Source organism: Solanum pennellii, chromosome 9 (genome assembly GCF_001406875.1).
Source record: "Solanum pennellii chromosome 9, SPENNV200".
In the NCBI taxonomy this organism is placed as follows: Eukaryota; Viridiplantae; Streptophyta; class Magnoliopsida; order Solanales; family Solanaceae; genus Solanum; species Solanum pennellii.
In genome coordinates this window covers 79,967,691-79,979,416 of record NC_028645.1, presented here as the reverse complement: position 1 = coordinate 79,979,416, position 11,726 = coordinate 79,967,691, and the positions used below count along the sequence as shown (strand labels likewise).

At 29.9% G+C, this 11,726-nt stretch overlaps 1 protein-coding gene across 1 annotated transcript; it reads right to left on the bottom strand.

Annotated features, from left to right (window-relative positions):
• Positions 1–2,092: 2,092 nt before the first annotated feature.
• On the bottom strand, positions 2,093–6,541 carry LOC107031509 (cyprosin-like). Its single transcript, XM_015232915.2, has 14 exons — positions 6,428–6,541; positions 5,570–5,925; positions 5,429–5,489; positions 5,229–5,323; positions 5,040–5,152; positions 4,790–4,958; positions 4,640–4,679; positions 4,501–4,565; positions 4,302–4,415; positions 4,166–4,224; positions 3,940–4,090; positions 3,727–3,843; positions 2,702–2,787; positions 2,093–2,512 (listed from the first exon to the last, which is right to left on the bottom strand). Exons 2-14 carry the CDS (start codon positions 5,903–5,905, stop codon positions 2,428–2,430), a joined length of 1,491 nt encoding a protein of 496 aa, XP_015088401.1. The 5' UTR covers positions 5,906–5,925; positions 6,428–6,541; the 3' UTR covers positions 2,093–2,427.
• Between the last annotated feature and the right edge of the window lie 5,185 nt (positions 6,542–11,726).

The window sequence follows — 11,726 nt, the reverse complement described above, 5'->3', positions numbered from 1 at the left end:
CATGTAGAGCGACGTCGTTTTTGCTGGATTTGTTGTTACCTCTAGTCCCGATATTGGATCGTATGTCTTGTGCAACATTCCTTGCAAAAAATATTATTGTATTACTCTCTCCGTCCATTTTTATTTATCATGTTTTATTTTTTAAAAGTTTACTTGATTAATTTTTAATATTAAATTAGATTACATTAATTTGATACTATAAACAGAAAAATTAGATATTCAAAAACTATATGAAAAGTACTATAAATTGCATTTTTTTATATATCAATATGATGAAAAAATACGTCTTAAAATGTTAGTCAAAGTTATTATAGTTTAACTCTAAAAATAGAAATTATGACAAATAATGATGAACGGAGGGAGTACTATTTAGTGGTAATTAATTAAATTATCCTTATTTGTATTTGAGCAACTTCCGTAAAGCACACCAATATAAATACGAATTAATCGACGTATTGATAGTTTTGATAATTATATATCTTGTTTAATTGAGTTATTTTTTATATATTAAATGAATATATCTAACGTCCTCTCTCGTTCGCTTCTCCCTCTCTCTCTTGTCCGCCAACACCTCTTTTGTTTTTAAGTTTCATAAAGTTTTTGTATTTTATAATGTATCTAAACTTCACAATTATATGTATTTGATATTAAAATATACATTGAGATATACTTTAATACATGTATTACCTGTACATGTCATCACGAGTGAGCTGAAAAAGAGAAAGTGGGAGAGAGGAGAGAAAAAAGGGAGAGAGAGAGAGTGAAAGAAAGCGTTAAGCGGGGGAGAATGAGTGAAATGTTGTGTAATTATTTCAAAGTATAATGAGATTTAGTAGATATGTTTGTCTAATTACATAGTTCGTTTTTAATCTCAATTTATTATTATGAACACGTTTTCGGCGTGGATAATCAATGGCGATCCAGAATTTTCATAAAGGAGTGTTAATGATTATGATAAGAAAAAAAATTAATATGAGCTCAGTAGTGTTAATACACATCTCTATATATATATTTATTAAAACAAAATTTAATATTTATATATAATGTAACTTTCCGGTGAAGGAGTCTCGCTTGATACTCTTTGGCCAAGGTGGATTCGCCATTGTAGGCCAAGGTGGGTTTGCAATGGTATGATATGGTGTATCTGAAACTTCATTCACTAAATAGTGATTTTTCAATTTATAAAAATATTATTCCTTTACCGTATTAAGTTAAGGTTTAGTAATTTTAACTTTAACGATATTATACGGTGCAATATAATAATTATAGTTTATTTGACTCGACTTACATATATTTTTATAATAGAAATTTATAATTTCAGTTTTAAAAAATTCATCTCAATTATATTATATTAAGCTTTTACACATGTGAAAACATATATTAAAAAAAAGTATAAGCAACTCCGTTTGCTAATCAATTAAGCAAAAAGACATTCAATCAACATATTAGTTAAAGTTGCAATGACTAAGCAATTAGTTTTGTACTAATACTAGTAATGCATATATTTGTTAATACTATAATAATATATATAAATTATATATGTAAATATATACCTTAGAATGATATTTAATATTTTATTTATAGAAAACAAATACCATATCAAATATGAGAGAACTTAAAATCTATATCAGATACGACACCAAATATAGTATATTACCAAAAATAAGATATTAAAAAAAATTATATTTGATATCTATCCTATCATGCCCTCCCTAGTCATTTTTTTAAAATATAGGTAAAATTGAAGAAAATCTTGTGTTTGATATTTATCGTGTGAGATGTGACTTATTACAAAGTTTTGAGGGCATATACTCCTTCCGTCCCTTTTAACTTGTGATAATTCTTTTTTTAAAATAAAAAATAAAAAATCAAACAATATAAAGTTTGATTAATATTCTAAATTATCTGTATTTTATTTTAAAATTTTAAAATAATAATTTAATTTACCTTTAACAGTTAGTCAATTAAATTTTGAAAAGAATAACATGACAACTAAAAAAGAACAGAGAACATTAACAATCAGGACATTTTTACGAGCTAGTGTCTTGGTCATGCCAAATAGTAAATAAAAGTCAGCTTGATGCACTAAACAAAGGAAGAAAAATTTCGACCACTTCCAAAAAAAAAAAATCTAAATGGTGACATCTGAATTACATATTGTCAAAACAAATTTTCATTGTCCTGTGTTCATCGCCATGAAGGACATGAATTAGAAAGAAAATTAGACAAATGACTGAAGAATAACGACAACCCAGTGCACTAAGCTCCCGCTATATGCGGGGTTAGAAAAGGGAAAGGGTAAAAATATAGAGTAGCAGTTTTATTCACAACACTAGATTTTCATCTGCCCTCAAAAGCAAAGAAAAAAAAACAATTTGCAAAACCAAACAAATTCTGAGTTATTTTCTCACATCTCTTGAAACCAATCTAAGCACTTTCTGCAAATCCAATTTGTAAATTGTCAAAATCGAAAACTGTGTGATATGCTCTCAAGAATGCATCTCCAAGAACCCTGCAGAAGTAGTCATACATATTGATGTTATTTGTCAAGCGATATGACAATCCACGAGTGAGGTCTCGAGAAGACAGAGTGTACGCAGACCTTACTCCCCTACCTTGGGAGGTAGATAAGTTGTTTCCAATAGACCCTCGGATTAAGGAAAGCAGATACTAACTTGTGAAAAACTAACAATAATCTTACCAGAGGGGACGTTGCGGATGCACATTCAAAGCTGTAAATCCACTGAGACAATGAACACCTTGGTGATCATCAACTCTGATAACATACTGTTATAGAAATTCACAGAAGAAAATAGTAAGTGAAATGAAAAAAGTGAGTATCAAGTTAGTCATTTGGTTGGCTTTATTGTGTTTTAGCATCAATCCCTTGTTGGTGTGTCATATCTCACTCAGATAACAGAGAAATAATTCCATATTCAAAGTTGCGATTAGATCAATATATATAAAAGAATCCGTTTAGTGTAACAATTTTATCGTAGCAGACTGAACTCATAATAGTCTATGAAGAAGTAAACCACTATATGTTAACATATGGCTAAAAATCTGATACTAATTAGTTCAAGTTGTTGAATCAAGTTTTAACGCGAAGAGAAGCACTTGAAACAGTATGACAAATTTGGACCTTAGGAGCAATTGATAACTACTTCCAGCTTTCTCCAAAATCTCATTCTTGAATCCTTTAAAAGGGACATCATTTATCAACTATTATCCGTCGACAGGAAGATAAAAAGAAGAAGAATGTTAAGTTAGAAACTTGTTACTGCAGTTGAACTTGGTATTGTTTTTGTTCTTTTAACATCTGCAGAATCAATCAGAACAGGAGCCTTAGAGCAACGATAAAATTGTCTCCACGTGGCCTATAAGTCACGGGGTTCAAGTCATAGATTCAGCCACTTATGTTTGCGTCAGGCACACTACTTTGGGCTATGGCCCTTCCCCTGACCCTGCATGAACACGAGATGCTTCATGCACCTCAGATATCTTTTTTCTCTTTTTGGTGACAAGTAGATTAAGCTAAGTATCATCTTTATATGTCTAGTTGTCTACTATCACCTAATTATGCCATCTTCACAACTTCTCATACATCCTAAAACTAACACAACATCATACAATAAAGTGAACTAGAACACGAGTATGCATTTAGCTGCCTTACGTTGCTAAAAGAATCTCGAAGAGGAAGGAACAGATACAGATAACGAAAAAAACCTGATCGGGAGAAAGGGGGAAAGACTTGTTCCCAATGGTAAATGTTATATGTGGCAGGGAAAAGACATCACAATTGATATATGATCTCCCACCAGGATTTGGTAGCTTCTCACATAGCTTCATCACAAATTAGATGTATTAGTGAAAACATCAGCTAACTAAGAAGAACTCGAAAATAACAGAAACTGTCACACTGCTAAAGAAAAACCTTACCTGATTAACATATTGAAATGCCAACTCTTTTGATCTCTCTTTTCTAATCTCTACTTGTATCCAAAATGCTACCATCTCACAAACATTGCATAAAATATCCTTTTCTAGCCTCTGGGACTTTGAATTTTGCATTCTCATTCGGGGTTCATGACTGAAACAGAATTTGATTTAACGTTTTAGATCAGACATCAGTCGAAATGAAAGAAATGAATCTGAAAATTCTAACCTTACACCTAACGTCTCATTATTCGAACAGATACCATGGCAAACTTTATCAGGATGTAACTGCAATAGAGAAGACGGATGAGATCAAAAGAAGAGACACCTAATATACCATATTACAAATTGATGAAAGAACTTACCCCTGAAAGCAATCGTTCCCAAAGCGTTCTGCCATAATCATGGACAATAGTTTTGCAATGCGAACTAACAACTCCTTCCGCTCCAATAGCATGATTTATTTGAGTTAAAATGGTCTGAAATGAGGTTACATGACGACGGTTGAGCAGAAACAGATTCTTGAAAACAAGAACTATAATCAAGAGTGGTCTAAATACATACTGTTGGACCAGCAATAAAAGCTGTTCCAGTATCCACAATAGCTGAACAGCCATCCTTACAAAAGCCTGCCAGCGAAAAGAAGAAAATTTACACTAGAGATGTATAAGATGCATTATATGTAAACTGTAAGTGACATTACCTGTTGAATTGTTTCCTATAAAAAGATCCCCTATCTCAATCTGGAACATTCGGAAAAGGTCAGTTTGTTCAGATACAGAGTAGACGATATCACGATACAAATGAAGTTCTGTAAAACACGAACAGTAATAACTGGACTGAGGTTAATTACCTCCCAATAACCATTTTTAGAAACTGGGACATATGTATGTAGACCCCTGAAATGAGTCCAATCCATGCCTCCAAAGAGAATTTCACCAGCCATCCTAGACGTGGGATCTCGATTTAGCCAGAACGAGAAGATTGACTTTGAAACTATTTTCTGAAGCACCATGTTATTCCTGAAATTGTCGTGCTAAGTTACTGTCGGAAAGTATAAGCTACTATGCCCAAAAACTATCATATGAACAGATATAACTTACCATACTGGTGTGACATTCCTTGAATCCGCGCCCTGGAATCCAAGTCCTAGTACTCCATCGAATCGTGCTCTCAAGAATGTGAAATATCCCTCCTTAGTTACCTCAGTGAAGACCTGTTTGAAAGATTTTATTCAATGTGTAAGTTGAAAACATATCTAGAACTTCAGCTACAAAGAAACAAGATGGGACCTGCTGCTTTATGACAGCACTTCCAATTTTTGTATCGTCTTGGCTGAAGAATCCATGAACTGATCCAGTGCCAAAAGGGATTTTGCAAGAATTCCCTGTCACAAAAAGCACACGTAAACGCGTTCAGCATTTCCTTTGAGCTATTAAATCAATGAGGCATTTAACCAAAATGAAAATTTTGAGGTCCATTGAGTAGCTACCATTCTTCGTATACGTATTTGATAGTCTTGATTTGTACGTGGAACGAAGATAACATGCAATCTGCATAGAAAATTGATCATTCGAAAAAGGTGTTTCATGTTATGAAATGTGTAAATCCACAACTACTTCACAAGACTAACCGAGAAGAAGCATCTCGAGGATGGAACCCAAAGATTGGAACTTCCAGTATCAAACACAACAGTGAAGTGTTGAGGTGGTGAACCAATACCAATCTCCGCGAAGTACTGAACATCCCGATAATTTTTTATGTAAACTATCTGCTCATCAGAAGAAACCGAGTTTCTATTGGAACCCCTCAAACCTTTAACATAGATTCTTGCACCCCTTATGTTATTAAGGTCCAAAGATTGCCTTTTTAGCTCAATCCTAACCACATTGTCAGCGTATACGTTGAAGCCTAAACCGCGTGTTATTTCCCATATCAGAATTGCTGCAAGAAGAACTTTGATCCCCATTCTGTTCACAACCTAGCTCTCTGGTTTCACATAGCAAAACAATTAGAAAGAAGATAAAAATCTTTAATAATTTATTCTTCAACCAATAAGTCCATCTGGTTCATTTCAATCAAAATGCATGTCAAAGGTCTCAAGTATAATAAAAGCTAACTTCTAATACTATCCGTCTACCAAATAGACATCAATCTCGAATTAGTTGGGGTCGACTATATGATTCCTTTTTATCCATTCTACTCTATTCAGGTCAATTTTCGAAAAATACCGGATGTAAGTGTAACACAACAACAACAACAACATACCCAGTTAAATCGCTCAAGTAAGGTCTTGGGAGGGCAAGTGTACACAGACCTTACCATTACCTAGTGAAGGTTGAGAGGTTGTTTCTGAAAGACCTTCCGACTCGAGGCAAGTGTAACACAACAACTAAAATTAAATATTATCAACTTTTAACTTCTAATAAAAACTGCATATACAAAACCAAGTAATCTAACATCACAACAGCAAATTTACCAACTATAGTACCTGACTGAAGGCAAAGACAGATGCCCATTCCAAAATTCACAAATTTAATATTTATATATGAAGCTCAAGAACTCACAAGTGTAACAGAAGTCATTATAGGCAACAAATGAGTACAAAATTTTGAGGAAACCACCTTGCAGTTTCTAATGAACTTCATGATATAAGCACAACAAAAAAGTACAAATTCTATTGCACTATTGCATAGGGATTTAGCAAACGTTATTATATATACTTATTCTTCTCACCCTTTTTCCATTTATATTGCATTGCAATATTGTTCGTTTAAATTTATTATTAGATAATTTTCGAGTTATAATAATACTTTGTTTATTAAATAATTTTATTTTTATTTTTATCCTACATTTTCATTTTAGGTCTACCCTATATCTTATTATTCTTATATGTTTATCACTCAAATTATTGATTTATAATATTATACAAGGACAAAGAGCGATACAATCTATCCAAATATTTTTTATTAAAATAATATAATATATCGTGAAACAATATTTATTTATTGAGTACAAAAGATACTTTCTGGGCTTTCTTGTTATATTTAGAGTAAAATTGAAAGATTTTTTTTGTTAGTTTAATGACTATAGTACAATAATATGAAATTTTTCGTTGTTTATTATCCCCTAAAGGAAACAACATTATTGGGCCAACATACGTGTTTTCCTAATTTTTGGATTTGGGAGAAGAAATTTCGTAATTCACACTCAAGCTCATCAGTAATATTTTTTTTGGGGGAATAATTTCAAAACAATGGTTTTTATTAACACCCTTATTTAAGTTATTTTTTATAATATAAAATAGTTATGATGTAACAAATTTAATCTTACTTATATACTTTTTTTAAATTATTTGGTAATTAGTTTTCAGTGTGTTGGAACAAACATATAATAGGATTATAAGAGTAATTATATATCATATTTTTTTTTTGTTTTTCTTAATTTTATTTTTCCTAATTTACCCTCTTAAATAATTTTTAAGAATTAGGAATTTTGTAAGAAAATGAAGAGATTGTGGTGCAACAACAACAGTGTACTCTGTGCAAATCCACAAGTAAAACCGGAGCCAGCTAAGTTAATACGAACCCTTTCTAAAAATTATATTATTTATATATGGTTATAATTTTTTTAGTATTTATAGAAGATATTAAATCCATGCGACTTCTTCATATGTTTGCCTTTGATATTCTAATTTGAACTATCTTAGTGAAGATTTTGCTCCATCACTGTCCAAAATTAAAATAGTGTATACGCAATTTGTTGAATCCATCTCATTTTTAGTTAACTTTAGCTATTCAATTGGTACAAGCAATTGTTAAAAAGGAATAGTAATTGAAGTTGAAAATAAAAGATTTGATGATTGGCAAATTGATAAGATTTGCAACCATTCTTGACTTTGCTATATTTACATATGTCATTAGTGACATAGGCATGGTTTTATCCTTCTATAAATAGAGCATTCTTGCTCATTTGTAGAACACACCAAGTTAGAGAGAAAAACCATTTTGAGAGCAAAGTGAAGTATTCCATAGACTATACAAGAAAATAGTCTGTGAAGAAAAATAGAGTGTGAGCGATATTTCAATAAGACGGAAACCAAAAGAGTGTTGTTCCTTTTGAGTGTGTAGTAGTCACTTTGAGTATTGTATGCGTGACTACACATTGTAAAATTCCTTACTATAGTAATATCAATTGCTCCTCTTGGCCCGTGGTTTTTCCCTTATTCAGAAGGGTTTCCACATAAAATTCTTGGTGTCGTTATTTTCCCATTTTATTTCCATTACTTTTACCATATATATTTTTGTGCTCGTCCGCATTTTCCCAACACAATGTTACCCCTACTTTGTGAAGGTAGTAAAGTTATTTCGGATGGACCGTCAACTCAAGTAATTAAAGCATATAAATTATAATATGAAAAAAAAAATACAATAATAAAGAAATCATGTCAAGTTGAGAATAACGAAAGAATAAATTACATTAAAAATAACAAATAATATGATATATAAATGAAGCAAAAGGTAATAAAAACAACAAGCAATAAAAAAAACTAAAGAATAAGATAATATATACAGTAACACTTCTATAAATTAATAACCTCTCTAAAATAATATTTTTCTCTGATTCTGACTTGGGCCAATGAAAAAAATCACCAATTTCGACAAGAGAATAAAATAATATATTTTCAGAAGACCCCTATATAAATATATGGTCCCATTAATATCATAAATTAATAATTCTTTAAAAGTACAAATATATCTAAGACAAATTTAGTGAAATATGATTCTATTGTGTTCTGGTTTTTCTTAAAATTTAAATCTAGTTGAAGCTCATCTATAACTTTTCTTATTACATCCAAGAGCACCGTGTTGTCCGTTTAAACTGCATCATAAAATCGTAAAGAGTCCTAGATGCGATAAGTGTTTCCTTATGTGTAAATGGTTCCAAAGGTATAGTACCATCTTCAACTTCATCATCAACATTTCTTTTTCCGATGGTATTCCCAATTTCTTCTAAGCTTCGGACCTCTAAACATGTATCACTTTCACCCGGATAATCCAACGGGTTATTGACATCCATTTTATTTGGGTAACCAAGATCATTAATCATAACCTCAAGTTCATAAATGACGTTTTCATAAGTAAGTTCGTTTAAATTCTATGAGATTGTGTCCCCGAATGAATTTTACAGTTTCGAAAATAATTTGTTATTGTCTCCTGCTAAACATTTGTTATCCAAACAGAGTTTGCAAAGTTAATAGCACCCACAATATTGATCTTTGCTGGACCAGTTTGTCCACTTCATAGCCTTCTAATACCCTATGATAAAATTTGTTCGATAATACATCTTGGAAGCTATTATTAACATAGCATCACAAGGTTGAAATTAGTAAGATATAAGAATTTTGATCTATTCGTTGTACTTTATGTGTAATAACTTTTTTATGTGAAAGTCAATAAATATGATACATAAATTAGTTAGATAAAATGATTTGGATATAATCTTCATCAAATGTCAAATCATTCTTTAAATTAATAAATATTAATTTATCGATTAAATAATATCTCTATAAAATAATAAAATTTCATGGTCCCACCTATATTAATTTATAGAGGTTTTACAGTATGTGAATACAATTACAACAACAGACACACTGTGCAATCATATAAATATATTTGGATGTATGATTTGTACATGATCTTATCCTTATCTTAATAGGTTGAGATATCACTTGACTATCGACTAATCTTTTACCTTAATTCTCAATCTTTATATCCTCCTATCTGGTCATATCTCCAATAAGAGTATTTAATCATAACAAAGGTATAATTACACTTGTAGACGTGCATGGTTCAAAGGACACGTGAATTTGAGGTGACTAATTAATAATATGCTATTAGATGGTATATATATCTTGTTTTAATTAATGTAAAGAAGATTAACAATGAGTATGAAATTAAGTTGAAATCAAACAGTAAAGAAATGGAAACAACTTGAGATTTGGTGCCAATAATTGGTAATATCGTCGGACAAGCTTGTTTTAAGTACTTTCACGATCTCATTAGGGTTGTTGAGCAACAACTGAATATGAGAATCACAGTTTTTCGGAAAATGGTTTAGTGTTTAATTGTTTATAATTATGATGTTTGTAATTGAATAAATTCATTATTCAAGTTTATACAAAAATAGTTGAATTATAGAAATGTATCTACGAATTATACAAACATGCGAATTATACAAAACCGTAAATTATGCAAACCAAACAGCTTAAACTGTGGCTACAGCTCGTAAATATACAAAATATAGCTATGTTAAGTTTTCTAGTAGCTATTTGCAAAAGTTCCTCATAAAATTAATAATCTTGAATTGGGCCAGTGAAAAAAATCACCAATTTCGATAAAATAATAAGATAGTAATATATTTTTAGAAAACCCCTATATAAATATATGGTCCCATCAATATTATAAATTACTAATGCTTTAAAAGTACAAATATAACTAAGACAAGTGACATATGATTCTATTGTGTTTTTTTGTTAAAATTTGAATCTAGTTGAAACTTATATTTAACATAACTTTTTCTTACTGCATCAAAAAGTTCTAGTGTTGTCTTTTTTGCACCATAAAATTATAAAAATTTCTAGATGCCCAAGTGTTTTCTTAAGAGTAACTAGTCGCAACGGTATTGTATCGTCTTTAACTTCATCATCAACATTGTTTTTTCTTATGGTATCCATAATTTCTCCTAAGTAATGGACTACTGAACATGTAACACTTTCATCCGGATTATTTAAAGTGTTATTGACTCAACTTTTTGTGGTAAGACCATTAATCATGACCTCAAGTTATAAATAATGTTTACACAAAAACTTTTTAAATTAATAAATATTAATTTATCGATTCAATAATACGTGTATAAAATAATAATATTTCATAGTCCATCTATATTAATTTACTTTTTAAAATTAATAAATATTAATTTATCGATTAAATAATATATATATAAAATAATAATATTTTATAGTCCATCTATATTAATTTATAGATGTTTTACTGTATTCCGAATTACATTCAGAAGATGGCATTAAGTATTATCTTTGAAGAATAAAACTAATTAATTACCCGTGCGGATTCACCCAAATCTCAAGTTCGATTTTTACTCCATACAAAAAAAAATATTGTTGTGAATATTATAAAAGTAATAGCTAATAAAATATAGTAAAAGCTGTAAAAGTGAAAACAATCATGTTTTTAATCTATGCAGTATATGAGTACTAATAAGGAAATCCAGACAAATAAATTAATATGAAAAAAATATTAAATATTGATAGAGAAAATTGAAGGAAAAAGACAAATTGATCAATTGACCAACTAACTCTAAGCTTCTAAGTAAATGGCATAAGTAAAATTTCGAGACTTAATTATTATTTTTTATAATTATTTTAAATATTTGAAGTTATTGACTATTTTAATTTAAATACTATATATTTTCAAATACATAATGTACTCAAAAGGAAAATAAATGAAGAAATATTAAATATTGTAATTTATAGTACATACCAATGTTTTGTTAATTTTTAAATTCATAATATACAAAAAAGGAAAATAAATGAAGAAATACTAAATGTAAAATAGAGAACATTTGACTGATAAATTAAAAAAGGAAATTTATTTAATTAAATGCATTTACAGACTAAATTTGTATTGACACAGTCTAATATGTATTTGATAACAAATATTCACTATAAATAGAATTATATCAGTTTTTTTTCACTAAATAAAATAAAACTA